The following is a 23,438-nucleotide window of genomic DNA, read 5'->3' on the forward strand; positions in this document are numbered from 1 at the left end:
GGTCTGTGTTTTACAATATATTCTTAGCTTAAACATAAAATACATTCATGTCTATGTGTTCAAATAGGCACAATCATCACATTTTTTACTTTTTTTTTTTCTTCATTCTAGATGTAGGGAATGCATCATTGTTGGGTAAACATAGAAACCATAGAGAAAGAATGCTTTGCCTTTAGAAACACCCAACATACTTTTGCTACTTATTTCTAGTTAAGGCAAAACACCACTTTTTTACATTAGTACTCCAGTATCCAAACAGATGCACAACTCATTACACATGGGTGCAAAAGAACAAAATGGAGAGGCGTATGCAGAGTATTTGACAGTTGCATTCTTACAGATAACCTTATTCTAGTCTGAGACTGATCCAATACAACACAAGAGTAGGCTGAAGTCAATAGAACTACTCAAATGCTTAAAATTTTGCACTTTTTCAAATGCTTATGTTTCTGGATCATGCTTTTGTGAGTAATTGGACCCTCAGCTTCTTGGACTTCTTTGCAAGATCGGGTCATAAAAATGAGAATGCTGTCTTTGTAGAGGCTTAGCAGTCACAAACTGCAAGCTGATCAACAGCCTAATTGTGTGACATCCTTTCCTAAATCAGATTAGTCACAAATGATTATCAATCACAGCCCTAAGATCTTGATGTAGTTTGGAAACATGAGTTTTTGCAAAGGTTATCGTGGAGGCCCAATAAAAAATAAATAAAATTATGCTAGTTCTGAATATATCTGGTGACACTGCATAACACTACAGAAAATATCAGGGAGAATTTCTGTGTGAAGTTATGATCTTTTCAAGAACAAGTCAGCTAGCTGAACCACAGGCTGGAACCTGCTGTTGTTGCCAGCAGCCACCCTTGCTATTTTTGCCTTGTTTTATCCTTGCCAGCTCACAGTTCTGTGCCAGCTATTAGTATTTTGAATAAATGATGCAGTTTTGGTTTGTACAGGCAGGGAAAGGTCCTTCTGATCTTCAGTTTTTCTGTGCAGTCTGGTGTGAGCTGTAGAGGTTACATCAGCATCCAGGTTGGACCATTAGTTTCAGTAAACCTCTACAGTCATTTCATGGACAACAGATTGATGCTGTCCCTGGAGATCACACCTGTGCATAGGCGTTTACTCAACTGTGCACAGTATTCTTAAGTTTGATACAAAGAAAGAGGTCCAAACACAGCCTGTTAACATCCCAGTCACATGCCATGTTAAATCAGGTAGCTATTTTAGCACTTTCTGTGCAGTGCTGTAATCACAACTACAAGTTATACCTCCGCAGACATACTTCCTGAGACACCAAGTACAATGTCCTAGTGCATAACAGGTTCCGGTGTATATATATCTTGGCTGAACAAATAATTTCTAGTTTACATTTCTATCCATCTGTCTTTTCTTCTCTCAACTGATTTTTCTCCTATATTAGTCCCTCTGATCATAATTAATGGAGCAGATCCCTCAATTTCTTTTCTGAACACCTGCTTTTAAAATGTAGCATAAGTGATAGTGTATGTATTTTTCCTGAGGGGAATATCTTTTACTCCTAGAGCACAAATAAGGCTGTTTATATTTGCTTCAAGTGCAAGAACTTAACATATTCTTATGCTTTAGTTATCCAGCTGACATTCTGTATTTATTAGATTTTTAGTACAGTATGTGGCATTATAATGCATTATTGACACAATGCATTATTGACAAAAGCACTTGGATCATACACTATTTATTTATTTTACTGCACTGACTCATATTTACCAAATTTAATACATATACCGTTTTTTTCCTGGCACACTCAGATATATTATTCAGAAAGGGCACATGGATTGCACAACACGCCACTATAATGTCTAAGTTATGTCACAAGCCCTTCTGTAAACTGTTGATCATTAACCTATTCTCTGCTGCAAACCTAGCCTGCTACACATGTTTTGGGCAGTTATTTGTGAAGTTTGCCCATAGTTATACAGCATTTTGAATGTCTGCTAAAGTCATTACACAAAAAGCATTTTATTGTAACCTGCAGGCACCATAAATACTAAATCTCCAACATTTTTATAACCAGTTATATCAAAGGCAATCTGATTGTCACTCTTTTGCACTTAGGATTCTCCCATTAGTAAGCAGTCTTATATTACAGGCATAAAACACTGTTAAGCATTTTAGCTCCGCCAGACTAGCTGCAGCTGTGTCACATTTGTGTTTCCTTATTTTATGTGTGCCAGTCATCTAGTTAAAGTTAGAGTAGCATAGCACTCCACTAGATGACAGGCTTGGTTTAAAGCCAGACCACTTAGTGATGCTTATCAAAAAAATTTTCAGCTACAGACAGTAGCATAATTCAAAAACCTGAGAAGACTCTAAATTATCAGGCATGCCATGAGAGATCATTTCTTTTTTTGATGGAAGATTCAATCATTCTCCTTATAAATATATGGAGTCTCCCTAGTCAGAAGCAGCACTCAAATCATTTGATTTCATTTTTTTTCTACACAATTTTGCATGAATGTGTTATCCTCATTGTTTTGAACCTTACCCAGTCATCTGGGGCTTAAGATAAAAAATGTGTCAAATCAGTAGCCCCTGGAATTCGGCAAATCCCACCTTTCAAAAACTCATTTTCCTGTTCCTTGTTCTTATGCTCATTTTTAATTTGTTTGCTAAGTTGCGGTTTCTCAGTTATTAACTACTGTCTCAACTACAACTGATGGTCAGCTATGCACTGGCTTGCAATCCCACTAGATACAGGTTCACTTTGAACTTCCTATCCATTAAGGTGGGACAACTTGTGTTCATAGATCATGTGTATTCACAGAAAGAGCGTGATTCCTAGTTTTGACACTCCCTTGCCCTCTGAGATGCAGAGTGAGAGTTATTCCTGTATCCTGCTGAGTGTCTGGACTGGTATCATAACTGGCCTTTTGTGTAGGCTGTTACAGGGAGGAAAACCAGGCTTCACCATCCAATGCCCACCTTTAGCAATTTGGTCCAAGGAACTTGTTTAAAGCAAAATTACTTTTTGCAATAGAAGAGCAAATGTGGAGGGTAGACTGGAACCATGCTGTCTTGTTGCCATGGGAAAAAAAATTAAGAAGTTGTGTGTACTAAACTTTGTAATTCAGCAGTCTGAGAATTAGAAATCCTGAAGATATGAAGTTGCATGGAGTTTCTAACTGTGCATTATCACTTGGTCTGAAGAGAGAAAGGCTGGCCTACCCACAGAATGAAAAGGCTATAACAGAACCCCGTTTAAACTCTCCGGACTACCAGCCTGGGGATGTTGGACACGGCTAAGCCAGCCCACAGTACATAGTGCTTGCCCAGCTAGAGCAAGAGAGGGATTGGAGAAAGGAGGTCTGAGAGAGAGAGGAAGGTGTTAGGGTAAGGATCTGCTGAAGGCAGGAGACCTCTCTGTAGGAAACCATGCCTACCTGGCTTTGCTGTGTATTCTAAGCTATACGACAGTTTGTAATAAGCTATAAACAACAACTAGAATTTATTAAAAGTCCATGAAAGTTAATGAAGTTCAGAAATGTCACATATCTTCAGCATGTGTAGTTGTAACATTGTAGCTGAAACTTTTCTGTGATAAAAGCAAAGAAACAAAATGCATCCTGATGCTCAGAAAGGGCAAAGAGCTGTGTGCAAAGTCTGATTAATTCACTTTCTCCTCTCAGAAAACTAAGAAAACATCATCACGAGTATTTTAGGCTTCTGTTGTGTGCACTGGTATTTTAATATATATTTAAAAAATGTCCTTCACATTTCTCTTATCTATGTCTGTCAGTGTTTTAATATTACAGGGTCTGATTGTTTACCTGCTGGAGTCAGTGGAAATTTTCCCACTGATATCAGTGACAGCAGGATCAGACCCCTAATTTTTAGAGGATTGAAGCCATCTTTAGAATAGCACATGCTCTGCTCTCCACTTTCTTTGATGACTTCTAACATTCTTTTGATGTGGACTCCAAAAAAGACATTTTCATCTTTGAATATATGTGTTTTAAAAGATGAAAAACATCGAATAGCAGAGTAAGAACATTTTGTGTTTCAGACCTCAATCCTATTTAGACTGAAACTTGCTAGTAACTACAAGATGAAAGAGAAGAAAATGTAGAATAAAAAAAAAAAGGGCAAACAAAATGAATAACAACTAAGCAGACACTCTTCAGACTAGTGGAAATACCATACTGTTTGGATCATTGGTGTAGGCACACATGATATGCACTGGCATAGCATAAAAATGTCACTTACACCCTGGTGTCTGTCTATGATTATGAGCAGGATATTCAAGCAGCAGTCTTGTTGTGAGCGTCCTGCTTCTGCTTTTCTGCATTCTGCAGAGGAGTAGCTAAGAAAAGTGGTTAGGAGGGTAAATGCCATTTATAAATACAGACACCCAAAGCACTGGCATGGTGATGATGGAGGGAGGGGTAGAGGTATGTCAGGATTAGATTCACTTAGGGTTCACTCATTCAGTGATATGATGAGAATTAAGTGATAGGAAGTCTGGATTAAAAAATAAATCCAGTGGCTAGAGAATTGTGAAGGATGCTTCACAGTCCTGCAAGGTACTGAGCAGTCACAGCTGTGATTGACTTAAAGGACTATAGTTGATTAAATGGTTGATGGAATGTAATCATATTTTTTAATTTAGTATGCTGGAAAGTATAATTTTTATACTACAGTGATACATGTAGTATAAAAACTAGGATAGGATAGGATAGGATAGGATAGGATAGGATAGGATAGGATAGGATAGGATAGAAGAGAAAAGAGAAGAGAAGAGAAGAGAAGAGAAGAGAAGAGAAGAGAAGAGAAGAGAAGAGAAGAGAAGAGAAGAGAAGAGAAGAGAAGAGAAGAGAAGAGAAGAGAAGAGAAGAGAAGAGAAGAGAAGAGAAGAGAAGAGAAGAGAAGAGAAGAGAAGAGAAGAGAAGAGAAGAGAAGAGAAGAGAAGAGAAGTAAAATTTCCTTGAAGAGGTTAAGGTTTTGACCTCAGCTCCAAACTGACTTCAATTGCCTTTTTAATTTTTTTTCTATCTTAATGATTAATTATTATCAAATATTCTTTACAAGCTGTGACATTTGTGAAACATAATTACTTTCTCTTCCATGTGTAAATCAAGGTCTTTCTTTTTAAAAAGAGGTGGTTTGTACTTAAATTAACTACTTTTATCTGCAATTTGCAAGTAAAGGTATATGTAAAGCCTGTGGCAATACTAAAGGCTCAGTTGTGCCTTCTAGGCACAGTTTTAATTAAAGGGTGCTGTGGATTCATACCACTCTGAGGGGAACTATGGAAGGGATTATACCTTAGAGAGACACAATGCCCCCAGTGCACCACAGCATGTAAGTAAAATGCAAATGCTGTGCACCACCTGCATTGATGTTGCTCAGCATCTCTGTAGGCCCATCTTCTTCCAACACCACCTTATACGTTTTGCGGGGGCTCACACCTAGGGGGCACCAGGAGGATGCGCTCCTGGCCAATTCCTGCATGCCCAGGGAGAAGAGACACTGACATCCTTATCGTCAATGGTAACTATTCAGAGTATGGATACAACCTGGCCAAGGTTAAACAGAAATTGCCAAGTGTCATTCCCTAGGTATAGTTTTCGTTTTTATTCTCTAACAGGTCTTTTAAAGTCTGACAGTGTGTACAATGCTTGACAACTTCTTACGTCTTACCTGAGCCCGTCCTACACAACTGATTTTGAATAATTCTATATCCAGCGGCTGATTTTGTTCTTGATATTTTTCATCAGGGATCATTTTTCCCTAGAGTAGGTCTGCTGACACTAGTGAAGTTACATATGATTTACACAGTGCAAATAAGATCAGCATCAGACTCTTAGACCTCTGTTTTAAAGTATAGACAGTATCTGAAGGGCATATTCCAATCTTTATTTAAATAATGCCTGTGATTAATTTAATTCACATTTAAGGTTTTTTCAAGGCCATATTACTCACTGGATTAAATGTACATTTTGTTAATGTATTATTATTATTGTACATCCAATAGATCTAATTCAGCCCAAGGTGATTTTTTATGACTTAATAATAGTCCACTGAAAATCAGATTTATTATAGAAATGACAACACACTCTTATTTATAGTATAATAATACAAATTGCTACTATAATAAATTCTCTTCAGTTATCAAATCATTAGTCTTTTATGGCAACATTGACAAATGATCCCATAGGCAAAATGATATTACTAATGTAATGAATTAACTTTCAATTTTAAATTGGTTATTGTGTCTGGAACAATTGTACATTTTATGATGCAGTTCAAGTAGAACTTGTGATGTAAACTTTGCATATCTACGTAACAAGATGTGACTATAGTCCTGAATATATCACTCTCAGCTCACAATCCAACACAGGTCAGTAGATTGCATCCACTTAGAGGAAACTGTTAGCAAGGAATGTCTAGAAGCAAAAACTTTTAAATCATACTAAACATTGTAATATATTATTGTTACCATTAGTCCAAGCGAAAGCAGGTCAGTTATTAAGATGTGAATAAAGTAAAGAAAATAGAAGAATAGAAGGAAACAATTCTGAAAATTCTGCTGTTGAGTGTTCTTTCCCCACCAGCAGGTGTTTGTTTCATAAGAATCTGATCACTAGTACTATGCAAGAAAACACATTTAATTATGTATATTTGATCTGGAAAAAGTGTAGAGCCAAGGTCCTTTCTAGAGATTCTACATTTGTAGAAAAAGAAAATAAAATAAGCAGTCAGGATTAAGAAAATATTATAAAAGTATGCTTTGCAAGAAGTATTTATTCAAACAATGAGATTGGCAAGTCTAGTAATATAAGAAATATACACTTAGTGACTTTTGATAGCTTAGATCTATATTCCTCTGCAGATACATTTTTTATTTATTTATTTTTTATCCTCAGTACAGTCAAATATTTCAGCATTAGAATTCAAAATAATTAAACAAATCATTATTGGAAATCATTATTGGATTCAAAATGAACAATTGTCCAGTAGTACTAAATTTTATTACTTTTATGCTTCAACATCACCAGTAATTAATCCAGAATTTTAACTGCTGCTTTTAAGACATCAAGGATTGATTAGTAATAAATGAAAATATTCTATTTGTCTTTCTGGTCAGTTAGATAATGTTTATTTTATTTAAGAGAAACATAGCACATTCATTCCAACAGCTGGTTAGGTGTGATCATTGTTGGTGCCAATGCACTATACAGATTTTAAAGGAAGCTAAACAGTTTAGACAGTTAATTTGAAAAAATAGTAATTGCAATGGGATGTGGTGAAGGTTTTTTCTCTTTCTAATGTTATCCCTTCTCTGACAAGATATACTCAGTGTAAGAAACATTTTCTCCATCATGGAGAATCATAGTTTCCTGCTCTTGGCTTACTGTCCCTCCAGCCCAGCTTCCAGCCTCACAAGTCAACTAAAGCAGCTAACTGGCTGATGAACCTCAACACAGATATGTACCAACCTCAGACCACATTATAGTGTGGAAAAAATCTTGTTGGATCTCAAGCAACCGTCTGTTCTCTGCCTGTATGTCCATTCTCATCAGGCTAACATGGTCTTTTTTCTAAGGAAATTCTTGTACTTAAGACACAGCTTTATCCCAGGTGGAGATTCCAGTGCTTTGACACTTCTCCACCTGAAAAACATTTAGATACTAAAATATATAGCCAAACAGATATTTCTGCAGCCTATTTTACTCACATTTGGCTAGCAGAGAATATCTGTAATTTTATTAATTTGCATCAACACTGTATGCTGAGGATTGAATATTCACAACAAAGCATCAGTTACGCTCATTAATAGGCAGTAAAGGAAGTTGTTCAAGTCTGAGTGTATAAATCTTTTTTCTTAATCGAATGCCTATATATCTGATCTACCACCTCATACATTCGTAGTCACTCAAAGTGTAATAACCTTAATGTGTCTTTGGCCCTCCTGTGGGAAACTCCTCTTTTCAGCTCACCTCACCAAAACATAGAACTACAGAATGTACCACAGAGTCCAGTTCAACAGGCTTTTTCTGCTCAAAAGTTTTGCCCAACTGAAATCTCAGGTGGCAGATTCTATGAAAATTAATAATCTGGAATTGGCCAAGGCATCAGTAAGAGTCTGAAATGACCTTGAAATTCCACTCTGCTGTTAGTGTAACAGAATTTGTCACCAAGTCTTCATTTTGAGATGGAACTCTTAATGCAGGGACAAAAAATTATTAATCGGTGATCTTCCACCTGCTGTTACTTTTGGATATGCCAATTGTACACACTATCCCAAAACCAGAAGCAAAGTTAAAACTCATTCTAGGAATCAGATGCTAAGTGGATCACATTGATGCAATGGCCTCAAACAGCTGCCCGTGCTGTGCTCCATTCACACTTGATCCCAAGCCCATTGAAGGCACTATGAATCTTTCTTTTGACGTCAATGGGCTTCAGATCAGGTCCTGAGCATTATTTTTTTTAAACCTCAGACAAATCAAAACCATTTTGTTTGGAATGAGACTGTTCACACCCCTTGGTGAGGACTATTTCCTTTCCAAACACAGTGTTTGTACCAGAGTCATGTCAGCTGTGATTCTATTTTTACCAAAGGCTGCATTTTTAAAAGAGTAATATTTTTGTGTATATTTCAGCTATTAGCAGCTAAGCTGTTTTTGTTCAAACTTTCAAAAAATCACCAGCTGAACAGCCAAATCTACAACCAAAAATGGGGAACATTTTAGAAAGTTATTACCATTTAGAAAACTTTTCTTAAAAGAGAAACTCCTTGCAGACTTAACGATAACAATTGCCACATTTTATGTGGTGAAGGGCCTTCCCTGCATGCTGCCATCAGTAGACTCCAGTAGATTATTTATTCTTATATAATTTATTACATTATAGCAAATGTTATAACTTGAGTAACAGAACCAATATAACATTGTGTCATACAGCACACTACACCAAATACTTTATAAATTGATTCAGAAATGCTTCCAAAATACAAAATAAATGACATAGTATAGAGATTAGATCCACCTGCCAGGCACCATTTTTTCTGTAACAGTTCCCTGAAAGTGATGGAGAGACTCTTGGATGATTTTGCTTGTAGAAAGCAAATGACAGGAAAAAAACACCTTCCTGAATCCTTGTGCTGACCAAGAGGAGAATGAAGCATGCCACTAATTGCCCGCCTTATTGAAAACCAGGAGTGTGGTTCACTGCCTGGAAATAACAGTGTAAAAACATGTTCAGAGACACCATATAGATGTGCAGAAGAGGCCAAGCAGAGCACACTGATGTGAATTTATTCCTCCATGTAAGTGGATCTCTCATAAGGTTTTGCGATGGGACATCATTGACTGCAAACTGCATTGACTACAGGCTGCAGACGCTGTGTGGGAGACATTGTGTCCTTGTTGAATGCTGCAGAAGTAGCCCTTCCTCTAGTTGCAAGAAATGTCAGTCTTACTGACAACCACACTCCTACAGGGACACCATGGGGCACTGGACACTGTACAGCCTTCTGGAATAAAGTGCATGAGACAGAATTTGGACCCGTTTATGCCATGTAATTTTTTTCCCCTCTGCCTAAGTACTTATTTCACCATTTCAATATTGTTTCTTCAGTAAATGCTCTGCCAGACCTAAATGTTAAGACCAACATGTGCTGGTTTAAGGATATCACCCTTTCAAGGGAGAAGTGTGTATGGTCTCTTTGCTTCTTAATCTGAAATGGCACTTTATGGTAAAGGAGGGACCATCTCAATCAGATCAGGTGAGTTGCCACAGAAAATTTCAGATGAGATGATCTATGTTTTCTTCTGTGGTTGAGGGTAAGTGTGAAAACCTTACCTCAGAGATGTCCATCTCCTGTTTAATTTGTCACTGTAGCTTTACTCTGGGAAGCAGCTCTCTCTAAACGTTGCTTCCTGAAGAATCACATAGGGAGACTTTTTGCCAAGTTCACCAGTGTGTTTCTGTTGTATTGGGCCTCCATCCCCTGTGAGAACATCTGTGTAAAACAGATGGATAAGGTGATCTTTCTCTGCAGTCTCCCCCCCATCATTTTCTGAGTATTCTGAAAAGGGATAAGATGTACCCCTCAGGGGCCCCAGATCTGTGATTGATTTTGATGCAGGAGCAAAAGCACATGTTTTGCAGAGGAAAAATGTAGATCCTATGGGATAGCTTAGGATGCACAGTAGTCATGACTAGAAGCGGAGTAAGTGAGATAAAACCTGAACACAATTCCCTTGAGCCTGCTATTAGAGGAATGGTCCAAGCTATATGGTAGACAGTCCTGTAATGACATGACTGAATACAGAAGGACAAACTAAGAAACAGCTCCCAGAATGAAAACAGTAGCTCAGGAGCCTGAAAAAGGTTGTCATCTACTCCTTCTGGGATGCATCACTTTCTTCTCCTGTGGTAATGAAAGACCTACTCAGAGGAAAAATTATTGTCCAGAAGGAGCTTGCCTTAGGGAGGGGGCAAAAGAAGGGACAGAGATGATTAGGCTGCCATAATATAGGAAATTGACTCCAGAATACATACTGTACCTTATGAAAAACAAGCAAACTAGGAAGTATAAAATAAGCCTTGAAGGCAGTGCAAGGAGTTTCAAGTTTTCTTTTGGTGTGAGGGTCTTAGTGGCCTCAGCTGATGTCAATTTAAAGAGACAAATGATTACAACCAGAAGCAGAAAAATAATGTGGTATCATTCCCTGAGGTACCAATAGGTCATCAGACTATTTTTTTTGTTTAACTCCGAAACAAAACAAACAAAACAAAACAAAAAAAAAGGAAAGGAATAAATAAATAAATAAAAAACATGAAAGAAAAATCCCCAGACCAAAAACACTGCAGTTCTTCTGAGTATGAATTTAACTGACTGCTTGCCAGCTTTATTAAGTGTTTTTAATCCCAGCAGAAAACCTGACTTACTTATGCAGATAATTGGGACCTTGCTTGTATTATGTCAGTTCAGGAATCCTAAAGAAAAAGACTATAAACACACACAAAGAGAGAAGGAAAAAATAGGCAGCCATTCTGTGGGTTTAAGAATTTTCCTAGCAGATATTGGATTCCCAGTTCTAACTCATTTCTTTAAACAGCACTGTTGAACATCAAAGAGTTACAGCACAGAGCATGCTGAGTCCCAATTACACACCTCAAAAGTAAATGTTACCTCAATGGAAAGTCTTCAGAAATTCCAAATGAAATAAAGTCAGTGATGTCCAAATGCTCCTTGAAAAATGTAGACTCATTCTTTATTGATAATGTTTGCTTCATTAAAATGCAGTTGTTAACATACAAAACTGCATCACTCAGTGAAAAAATGTTTTAGAAATGTGTTATAGCACATATGGATATTATTACTCTTTGCAAGATACCAGGAAAAGAAGTGTCAAATGATTAATTTCAGTGCATTTCTATTGTTTATAACAAGCCATCTTTAGAGACAGGAAATCTTTTCTGAACACAGCTTGTGTTTCAAAGGAGAAATAGAGTTAGTACAAATAATTGGTGCGTGTTGAAGTCAAAGGAACATGAGTTGTGCTATTAAAAAAGAAAGAAGTCTTTAAAAGCTGTGTAAACTCTCTGTAGTTAAATAGAAGTTCAGAGACATATCTTTCACATCACTTAGTAAAAAATCACGGCAACAGCAATCTTTGATTATTGGGTGGTTGCTTTTTTTTTTTTTTTTTTTTTTTTGTCCCCACAGTAACACACAGATTTTTTTCTAACACCTGAATACTATGCAAGGGAAAAAAGCTACCAATATGGCTTCAATATGAATTAAAATAAGTAATGAATAATGAGCGGTCTTTAGTTTCCATTGTTCATTCTCAAGACTTTCATGTCAGTGTTCACATGTCTATTTGTGTCACATATATATACTTTCCTGCAAGTATATCTAGTATCCAGTGAATTGACCATAGCAGGTGAACAAAAATATGGAAGTATCTTTTATAGTCCCCAGCACATCCAATGTTACTATAGCAGAAACACTTTTAATAAAATTTATATGCTACGATATATGTGCCAACCACTGTCACCTAGTAGAATGCGTACCAAATATATAGAAGTGTGTGTGTGTATGCTTCAGTAAGCCCTTACATTAAACTGGCAATAAACAAGGCTTTGTACATGCAGCTATACGGAGTACTGATATTTAGCTCATTTCATCTAGTCTTCCTTCTGAAACAGCGAATTCTGTTCTTCACATAGTTCTGTTCTTTTAAGAAATGAACTAGAATAGGCCTTTTCTAAAGAGTGAATACAAGCAGGAGATTGAATAAGTGTTCAACCTTTTTTTATTATTATTATATTGATTCTAGTCTGGATGCATTGCAACTGGGAGTTTCAAGGTGTTGGAGATGTGTTGATACTGAAACATATTGCAGATATTCATGATAAATATCTTAATTGATAACATAAAGTGTAATTTTAGAGGGCAAAATAATTGAGAGAATACTTAATTTAATTGGGTCATAAAAATAATCCTTCTCTTCTCATTTCTACATCCTTGTCAGAATTACAAAGTGTTTTTCACTTGGTCTTCATTGCTTTCTAATTCCCTTCCTCTCACCTCTTCTGTTATGTTATTTTTTTCTTGATTCTGCTTTCCACAGCATTTCTACATTTATTTCTCTCTTTCAACCCAGGACCACAATATCTTTCCACATTGTAGTGATTTTCTCTACTTTTTGTTTGTTTGTTTTGCTTTTTGCTTGTTTTGCGTATCTTTTTCAATAGTTCTGTCTACTGTAATTCAATAATTTACTTTTGAAAAGAACAGGGGATCATAAAAATGAAGGGGCAGAATTTACATTGGATTTCATACTAAAAGCAACAGCTTACATTAACTGTAAATATCATGGTCTGAAATCCTTCAGTCACTCACTAAGAACTTTCCTGTTTTGAAAAAGAACCTGTGATAAATGTACTGACAGTGATAAATGTACTTTCATGACAATGGCTGTATTATGTTAACACTTCTTTCTGTCGTGAAAAATAGCAGAAAATCATCCAGATTTGCCAATGCTTATGGTCTCTAGATGCCAGACCTGAACTTTGGGGCTGCCTGCACCCAGTGCCAGAAGAGACAAGGGAGACGGGAGGGAGCTCAGCTGCTGAGATTGTAGTGTAAGAGCTCAGCAATTGCTGTGAGCCCCTCTAAAGAAAATAGTTAGATATAATTTTTTTTTTTTTTTTTTATCCTTTTGATCATGATTAAAATAGTTCAGAACTGTCAGGTATTGCTGAATTCAGGCAAATGCCAAGCAGTTACTGCATGTCTTAGAACACTTGCCTTAGCTCATGTGGGGTGATAGTGGTTGCTGTAGATACAGTGGGTTTGCTACTAAGATGGTTAATGGGTTAATTATTTACTTGTTTGCTCTTTCAGGAAATCTTGGATTGCAGACTACAACTCGTTAGTCATTTCTTGTGGCTCAGTATCACCTTCAGCATGATCCAAACCACAAATGTGAGACACTAATTAATTATTTTTTTTTGTTTCATTACAATGGCATATTTTTATAGTCATTATGATTTTTAAGGTTTTTATTACTTGTTATATTAGGTGAACAATGAAAAAAAATGGTTCTTAATTGATATGTGAACATGACATACTTTTTTTGGTCTCTATTTCAGTTTAAATAAGATGATGTCATAATGTCTCCATCTGTTTTACAGTAAATTACCAGGTTCAGGACAGTCAGAATGTCCAGAAAACTTGCTTTTAATGTTGCACTAAAAAGGATTCTTGAGTTCAGACTTAATAGAATGGCCTTGTGCCTAGATGATATCCGAATTTTTGTTATTAGCAATTTTAAGAAATTTTCCCTTAGTACAGTGGTCCTAGACTAGTACCGATTACTTTTCCATTTCTAGTTACTTGGTTCAAACTGCAGTGTATGGAACTTTGCACAAACAAAAGCGCAACAGGTCATTAAAAAAAAAAAAACATTAAAAAAAATCTAATACACCCTTATGGATCACTACTGTATAAAATATAATTAAAAATAATTTTCAAAATGTATCTTTGAAACCCTCCAATTTTTCATTTAAACCATTTTTACATTTTATACAATTTTTTAATGGTTATACTATATATACCAGTTTTACCATTATTTGCACCAGGATTACCACAACTGAGACGCTCCCTTGTGGTTAAGATAGGTTCAGGAAATATACAAAATATTTCTGCATTGTAATCCTATAACAATTCCCCTGAATTATCTGTGTGCATAGACAGCTCTAGATTAACCTACTTTGGTTCCAGTATGCCTAAGCAAAGACTCCACATCAGTATTTCTGTATTTCTGGGCAGGATTTCCCAGGCACAAATGTGTGTTCACATACCCTTAAAGTATTTGAGGTATGCACAATAAATCCATTACTTTCATAGCATATTAGATGTACTTGTGAATGTGCAGAAGAACTGAACACCACATGCTACACAGATACGATGCTTCTTGGAAAATGCAGCAATGCTCCTTGGACTCATGTGTGACTGCACCGCAGTCCTGCAGGACAGAAAACCTGCTCTTGCCAGTACAGTGCTCACATACAGCACGCTTGCATAGGCTGTTACATTCCAAGGAAAGAGTGAGCCTTGTCAACAACAAGATGCATGCCATTCCTGGACTGAAAATCTGCAGCAGGAAAATTCCTGGGCAGCTGGAAATCCCCTGGCAACTCGAGATCACATGCATGCAGCCTTCCAGCAATTCTGAAAAAAAATAAGGAGAAAAGAAAACTCTGCTGGTCAGAGTAAGGCTAGAGCTGGGCTGCTCAGAGCTGACCCAGGCAAGAATTTGGTCTTTGGAAATGGGTGTTACCATAGATCAACAAACAGAACCGACAAAGGGTTGAGCATACATTGGGGTAAGGATAATAACAAACACACCAAGAAACCCAAGAACAAATTAAGTCAATAGAAACAAGCAAAGCAAAAATATGTAGATCTATACACAGTCAGTCTGGGGAAAGATAATATTTACAACAGACATTCAGTTTCTTTTCTGTGATTTCAAATTTCAGGAAACAAACACTGCTTTGGCAGTGTCACTGTGCATGTTCAGTGCAAGGTGTTTAGAAAGTATGCATGCTCTTTGGAAAGTTGCCATTCATGTTGCGATGGGGAAGAAAAAAAGCACAAAACCATATGTAAGAGGAAGGCCTTGAAATTGGCTCTGTTTATCCATCTCTACATGGCACTGCCACTAGTAAACTTCTTCAGCCTGGGTGCATTGACATGCACAGGCAGGGACACTGAGCAACAGGGAACAGGGGAAGCAGCTGAGCTATGAGGAGACAAATTCAGAGCAGATTTCTGGTTGCAGGGGAGATTGTGTGAGGAACAGGGATTTTGCCTCCTAGGAAGGAAGTTTTGTTCTGTCAGGAGACTTCTACATTATGATCCAGAAATGGGATGCTAGGCATACAAGGTTTAGTTGTTGTATTACAGCCCAAAAATGTGATATGCAATGCAAATTTCAGAAAACTATGTCCCTCATTCTTATTGGACAGCTCCAATAAAAGTGTGAATGAAGAATGCCATGTATCTTCCCTGTTTTAATATACAGTATAATGAAATAGCTCTAGAGCTCAGGACACAAATGGAGCTTTAGATTAGCTGTCAACAATGTCATATCCATATTAATAATGTCCAATTCATGCCTGGGGCTGACACTTTCTTATTTTTATTCACAAATTCCATTTAATAACAGCAATAAGTCATTCTAGACAGTGCATTTCTAAGGGATTTTTGCACTTCTCAGGTGGTTAAAGTCACTTGACCTTCGGCCTCATGCCTTGAAAACTCCCTAAGAGATGTGCTAAATTGCCCAGAAATGCATTGCCTGTCATGTCTTGTTGCTTAATTAAGGGCCAACCTAGATGGCCTATAAGGACTGCCCTTAAGTAATTACTAATTGATTTCCTACTCAAGAAAAATGAATAAATTCCACAGCAGCAACACTGTCACATGGCATTTACTCAAATTTATATTCCTCCAATAGAGAATGAAAAGCACACAGGGACTGAGAGTACTGAGGGCAGAAACATCTTTACAGTGACTAACCCTTGCTCCCAGAGTGTCATGTCTCATTGGCTGCAGCCTCAGCTCTTAGCCCTTTGCTTGTGTTGAGACAAAAACATTGCTTGAAAATCAGAGTTTTTAGGAACTTTGAAAGGTCTAGTTTTCCATCTGTATTTATCTGTTTTGAAAGATGGTTAATCTTGGTTACAACCAAAGAATCATAGAAAGAATGATAAATTGCCACCTGCTACTGAAAGGATAATAAAAAGAATTATAGTCTGTGGAAATAGCCAGGGGGAAACACATTTCAAAATTCTTCCATGAAGAAAGGAGGTGGGATTTACATAGGAATATGAGAGGTTCTTCCAGCTTTTGTTACCAAACTGTTTATTAGAGTGCATGAAATAGACTTTCTGGATTTGTTGCATTTTCTGGCTAAGGCTGAAAATGATCCGAAAAACTATTGGTATCTTCTGGTTTTATAAAATGATGACAATGATTTGGGCTTCATCAGAAATCTGGAACATGAATATGAAGATTTTTAAGTAACGAGCAAAATGAATACTATGCTTTTAATAAATGTATATATAACAAGATTTATTAATTTCTTATTACCATGAGCCAGAGTGCATTTGTATATTATCCTACTGAAACAGTTTTTGCATGCTACAAAACAAGACATATGAAGAGTGGCTGAGGGAACTGGGGCTGTTTAGTTTTGAGAAAAGGAGTGAGGGGAGATCTCATTGCTCTCTACAACTACCTGAAATGAGGTTGCAGCAAAGAGGGTATTGGTCTTTTTCCTCAGGTGACAAGTAATGGGATGCAAGGCAGTAGCCTCATCAGGTTTCACCAGGGCAGGTTAAGGCTGGACATATATCACAAAGAACTTCACAGAAAGGGTGGAGTCAGGCATTGGAACAGGCTGCCCACAGAAGTGATGGAGTCACCATCCCTGGAGGTATTTAAAAGACATGTGGATGTGGTGCTTAGGGACATGGTTTAGTGATAGACGATAGTGTTAGGTTGATGGTTGGACTCGATGGTCTTAAGGGTCTTTTCCACCCTAAATTATTCTGTGCTGACTTCTCAGTTACATTAGCAGTTTACACATCACAAAATACTCTAAGTAAAAAAGAGAACCATTTCCTTTACATTTCCTTTACAAACAGTGGGTGAAACCAAGCCCCAGTGGAGTCAGACAGTATTTCTGTTCACTTCAGTGAGGCCAAGATTTTACTCCAATAAACATGAATAACACAAAATGCTTAGCTGCTTTATTATTCATATATTTTAATATGTAAAATATTACAGAATTAGTCTATGCAAAACTGCAAATATTATGGATAGCCAGGACGTGTCACATAAGTACACCTTCTTGTCATTAAGTTTATGCAATTGATTGCTATTTATTTCAACATATTGTACTAACCATTTGAAAATATCAAGAGTTGGATAAATGAAATAAATATGATAATCAACAGCCATTCCTTAAGCCTTATGGTTTGAAATGGAGATAAATAGCAAGCTATGAAGGGCTGCTTAACCCTACCTGAATAAAACCACAGATTTGAAATGCAGAATCAAATCAAACAACTGCCCTTTCGATCAAGCCTCTCTGTACTTTGCATAAAAACGATATCCTCTCTTATTTCTGCAATTGATACAATTCTGGAACAATGTGGTTTAGCAACCTGGCTGCCAATAACGTATGTAGACGTATACATTGTAAGCTCATTTTTTTTGTGTTATAGCATATTTACGTCTGCATATGGGCAGCAATGGACTGTGCATTAATGGTGTTGGTTGGTTTGTTATTGTTTGTGATTTATTTTCAGAAGCCCAGAGCTTAGCTAGAGATTTACCGTGTTAACATCATCTTAACTGATGTCAATATTTGTGCATCATTTTGGTGTAACAGCAAAGCATATTTCCTTAAAAATAAGGGCACAGGAAAGCAGATATTTCTGATTCCTGGATGTGCCTAGTTTCTTGCAGCTGAAAAGGCCTTCGCTGTCATCACGTTCTGTGCAATGATTTTTGTGTTTTTCTGTAACATTTTTCTCCCTACACATGTGCGTTTTATATCCTCTTCATGTTGGTATAGCATGAAGTCTTATGTGGAATTCAGAGGATCTGAACTAAATGTAGCTAAAAGGAACTTTTGGATGAACTGCCTGGGATTTGTTCAGATCTGTTAAAGTAATGGGGGAAAGCACAAAAGGATAAAGAAAAGAAAGGCCTTAATCTTTGTTCCATGAGTGATAAAGCAGCATCACATGGGTGAAAATTGGCCTGACCTTCACCCACATGATGCTGCTTCTGCCTCAGCCACTCTTTCTTTGCTCTGATTAAGTGAAGATAGCCTCTTTCTCTGCAAGGAAAAGTCAAAGAACAAAAAGAAAAAAATAATCCTGTCTTAACTATAAAAGGTTTATTTTTTTTAATCACAGTTGGGCTCATACAAGCTGGTTTCTAATCTTATTTTTTTTTTTAAGCTAAAAAAGTGCCTTTTTAGAATTTCTTTGTCTCAGTTTCTTTAGGACCCTCCTCCCTCCCCCGCCCCGCCCTTGAAACCTCAGGACCTAGATCTTAACTTGCTTCCCTTGGATGTGCTTTGTTGTTCATCTTCACTTTTACATGATAGCTGTTTGACTTAAATGGGTTGTTCGCCAAAGGATTGCCCCTTAGGGAATGGAAAAACTGGAGGGAGGGAGAGGAAAGGCAGTACTCAGCTGGCTTAAATGGCATGTACAGTATATCTATTGGCAGGGTATTGCCAATGTTCTGAGGATACTTTTATTGCTCAGCTTTTACCACTGGATGCCATCCACCAAATGAGACATGGTTTTATGTATCGGGTTATCCATGTTCATATAGACAAGAGAACTTCACTGCAACACTGTTGTCAAACTCCTGTGACTAATATTTTTAACAGCATGATATTTAAAATTTGATAAGGATATAATAAGTCATTCTCAAGATATTCAACATTCTCTGAGAGCAGGTAATGTCTTCAAAGGTTTCAGAAGGGGCCCATTGAAATCAGTCTCTCTTTTATACCCATACTGCATAGCCCATTTTTGGTTGCAGTATCATGGCAGGATGAAAATACATTTTTAATTGAATATTAAACTACTAAAAATCAGTTAAACTCAAGGTTATGTCGGTGTTCATATGTACATATCTGTTTGAACAGAATCTGGCTGGGAAACCTGGCTGAGATCCAGTGGATTACTGGCTAAGTCCACAAGCTAGCTTCAATTTCCACTGGTCATTTTTTCCCCCAGGAGCTAAGAATATATGATGCTGTGCAACATAATGGAATGTCACTGTAATGTATAGTATCTGTTATTGTATTACATATCTGAGGTAGGGAATGAGGAAAGACCTCCTCAGCTTACCTTCAAAACACAGGCGTCAGATAGCTTTTAGCTGGAAACACTCTGTACTCTGTATTACTTAGACACTATATTACAGATGGGAAAATTACTTAATAAGTTCACTGTAGTTTCTGAAACTGAAATTGGACATACATGTATGAATACTACTAGCATGCAGTAAGCACAGTGTGACTACTGCTGATTAATCAGTGTTGGAAACAATGAACACCAATTCACTTTTAGACATTTTGTTTAGACATCTTGTAGCAGCTATAATTTAGAAGAACAACAATTTAGAACTTGCTTAAAGTAATACTGCTTCTAATTTTGATATGTGAATACAGCGGCACTAACAATATCTCTTCCTCTTTGGCAGTGGTTTCAGAAGCATCAGCATGAGTTGTTTTCTGGCCTTGATAGATATTAGCTAGCTATATACATCCTTGCATGCACAGCTGAATTGTTTGATTATTTTTTTGTGATATAGCTGATATTCACAGGACCTAGTTTTTATGTGCAATAATACTGGTCATACCATCTAAGAGTGTGTCCCTCTTTGTTTTCCCAAGTAAACTCTACCACAGTGCCCACACAGAGTACCACACAAAATGTTGTGGTACTATATGTTCAGCAACAGTTAGAATTTAGACTCTGATTCAAAGCCCATTGAAGTAAATGAAAAGACTCCTATTGACTTCAGTGTGCTTTGGCTCCAGCGCTTGATTCTTTATTTAAAACTTGCAACGATTATTCAGTGGAAGAGGCAAATAGTCTGAGCTTTGGTTGCTGCAATCCTCTTGGTAAAAATAAAATTAATTACGTAAGGAGATGTTTTTAAGGGAAAAATATAATTTGTATCAATTTATAGGAAATTTAAATTACTCTAATATCTAATAACATACATCGACACACATGTATGAACATGTAAGGAGATTCATATATAATAAAAACACGTACTTTCTCACACACGCCACCCATACACATACAAATCATATTAAGAATTTAAGATATGAACCTCTAGGGTTTGTTTCATTGGCCCAAACAGGAGTGTCCAGTGCCCTCTGAGGTGCAATGTGGTATCTGAGGCATGCAAGTGGGGATGTCAAACATGACAGAGGGGCTGTAAGAGCCATATTTTCTTCTGGGATGGCAGTAGGAGGCCTCATGGCATCCCCAGGTCTTGTCAGATGGCATCAGGGTCCTACATCATTGGGACAAATCAAGGGAACTCTTATCGTCAGTACTTAATAACCAGGAGAGATAATCAAGACTCTGTATATTTTCTCCAGTCATCTTACAGGATTGTTTTTAAGCTTGGGATTTGACAAACCAACTGGTTTTAATTTTGTGGCTCGAATCACTATTTCATTAACAAGAGGATGGTATTCATGATGGCATATAAAATATTGATGCGATAGGCTAAATTTAAAAATATGGAACATACTGAAAAACACGTTAAAAAAAATAAATCAAGAATATGTTTTTATTTAAGCCACTAAAAATAGTTTTAAAATACAGTTTTGGTTGAATTGTATGGTTCTCTCAGATTTTCTCAGTACCACAGCATTGCTTTTGCATGCCCATAAAAGCTCACGTTATGCAAAAATGGTATCACCCTGGTCAGTGAGGAAGGAAGGTAGTTTGGGAAATTTGCTTGCTAGTTAGTAGCTATTGACAGGTCTAATCTGAAGCCTTCCTCACCATCAGATAATAACAAGGACCAGTACCTTCATTTATTTAAAATAGCCTGAACTAGATATCATATCTTACTGAAAATGCATATTTCTGCATATTAAATTGCTCTACACACAGGACATTTTGTATGATTTTTTTTTTTTCAGTTCATGGCAGCTGCATCAAACAAGCTTGAAAGGGTCTATTATGGTCTATCGGGTCAGAAATTGCTCTCCCCCTCCCGTTACCCCCGGCTTTTTTATTTTTTATTTTTTTTTTTGTGAAGAAGTACTTAGTTACAGTGAATTGGTAACACAATATCCACACTATAATATGCATATTGTGCATGGCAAAAGGCGAATAATTTTTAATCCCCATTTAAATTAAAAGTATGAATACTTACTGTATTCAGCAGACCTGAAGTGTTTTACCAGTACATACTTAAGATATATCCAGTGTGTTTGTGTGAAAGACCAAAAAGTTGTGTGCTTTATTTATGCAATTTATTGAACAAAAGTAAGATTTAGAGCTCATTTGAATATTTGTTTATTCCCACTTTATTATTAACATGTAATCACCATTGAAATGTAGCTTAGGAAATTTATAAATGAAAATCTACATCCAAGCAACACTGAGAAGAAGGGTGTGGAATCAATATATCCATCATACAAGAAATTCTCTGGTGTGACATACGTTTGGCTCTGAAAGATGTCTCATACTTCTTGGAGGGGCCATTTCTGGCTCTGTCATTTACACTAGGAGTCCCTTCTCCTTGGAGAAAACAAGAACAAATTGACAAATAATGCAAGACTTTATAAATGTCAGAAATCAGGTTATGATTTTTTTTCTTTGCTGTTATCCCTTTGCTGTCAAATTCAGTCTCTCTCACATTTGATAACTTTTTTCTTATAGTTTTGTAAGAGAAGGAAAGTCCATTAGGCAGGAGGGAGTTCTGGCAGAAGAAGAAACTACCAGATGTGGGTAACACTGGTGACTGCTGTAGAGTGTCACCACTGTCCTCCTTCTTCTTCTTACAGTCCCTATTTTCCAGAGATAGCCTTTAACTTTAACTGCTTTTTCTCACAGATATTTTTTTTTTTTCCGATAACGTATATAAATATCATTCTTCCTTCTCATAATTGTCTAGTGATCTACATGTAGTACATATAATATGTGGACTCACTTTCATCTGCAAAGCCTGAAAATATTGTTCATTATGTTTTGTGTGCCAGAATAGATCAGAATTACTCCCAGAAGGGTATGTGTTTAAACTGGCAAAGAAAAATGATTGACATCTACCATAAGTACTTCTGTCAAAGCTTTGGCATGTTATCAGTTTGCAGAACTATTCTAATGAACAGTGTCCATACTCACCAGATGTGGTATCAAGAATATGCCAGATACTTGTAAAATTCTGCTACAATCTTAACGCCACATGTGTAAAATACAAACAGGTTAGGGCTACAAATTCTGCTAGAGAAATTCATTTAGTTAAGGAGTTGAGCCTAAAGGGTCAGAGAATGTAAATAATTCCAGGCAGGAGCCTACCCTCTTGGCTAGTTTCAGGGAATGTGGATTATTGTCTCTATCCTCAAACACTAAACTGTCTTGTATAAATTTTCAGCTTTAGTACTGATGCAGGCAGAAGTAGGAAATGCTTAACTTAAAATAAGGCTTTATCTCTGTATTTGAGAAATAATAATAACAACAGCAATAATAACAACCAGCATTGAATATTCCTGTTTAGCCTTTTATTCCCAAATGCCCATTTCTAGTTCATAAACAGTATTATTTTCAGAGAGTACAAAAACAAACACCGAAACAAAGTCTATCACAAACACAGTTGAGAGAGGATTGAATTCTTTCAAACTCTCAAAACACTAAGAGCTTGGCAGAAGTTGTTACCAATGCCTTTTGCTCCCAGTTTTGGAAGAACTGTCCTACAGAGAGCTTGCTAAATTCACCAGCACATGGTAGGCCTTTAGGCTGGGTTCACATCTGCTCAGACTACCTGAAGTCAGCAAAGCAGGTAGAGGATATTGGTGAATAGGATCTTGGGTTCCTTGAGTTCCTCCTGTGACTCCTGCAGGTATCCAAATTAGTGTCCAAACTTTTTCCTCAGCTACCTATCATGGCATTCAGATATTCATCTATGAAGTTCTAAGGCTCTAAATACTAAACACATTAGTATGTGTGCCAAAATTACAAACACAGAGGTTGGTAGATATGCATGCTAATCATTTCTAGTTATGCATGAAGTTAATTTACAGAAACAGATTTACATTATTTTAATGGCAATCTTTACAAATAAGATTCAATGATTTCAGTTTGGTTTTG

General features: G+C 36.8%; 1 protein-coding gene across 10 annotated transcripts in view; it reads left to right on the forward strand.

Moving 5' to 3' along the window:
• LOC116492437 overlaps positions 1 to 23,438 on the forward strand; it is a 98,238-nt gene that overhangs the window by 42,506 nt on the left and 32,294 nt on the right. For 9 of the 10 annotated variants that reach the window (XR_004253598.1, XM_032193188.1, XM_032193194.1 and 6 more), the window contains one exon: positions 13,405 to 13,485. The exons of the other annotated variant lie outside the window; for it this stretch is intronic. Coding sequence is in view for 8 of the 9 variants with exons in the window: in XM_032193188.1 (XP_032049079.1) it covers positions 13,405 to 13,485 (81 nt within the window). In the remaining variant the exon portion in view is untranslated. The remainder of the gene's footprint in view (positions 1 to 13,404; positions 13,486 to 23,438) is intronic. 10 annotated transcript variants of the gene reach the window in all.

The sequence above is a fragment of the Aythya fuligula genome, chromosome 9, assembly GCF_009819795.1.
Source record: "Aythya fuligula isolate bAytFul2 chromosome 9, bAytFul2.pri, whole genome shotgun sequence".
NCBI lineage: Eukaryota > Metazoa > Chordata > Aves > Anseriformes > Anatidae > Aythya > Aythya fuligula.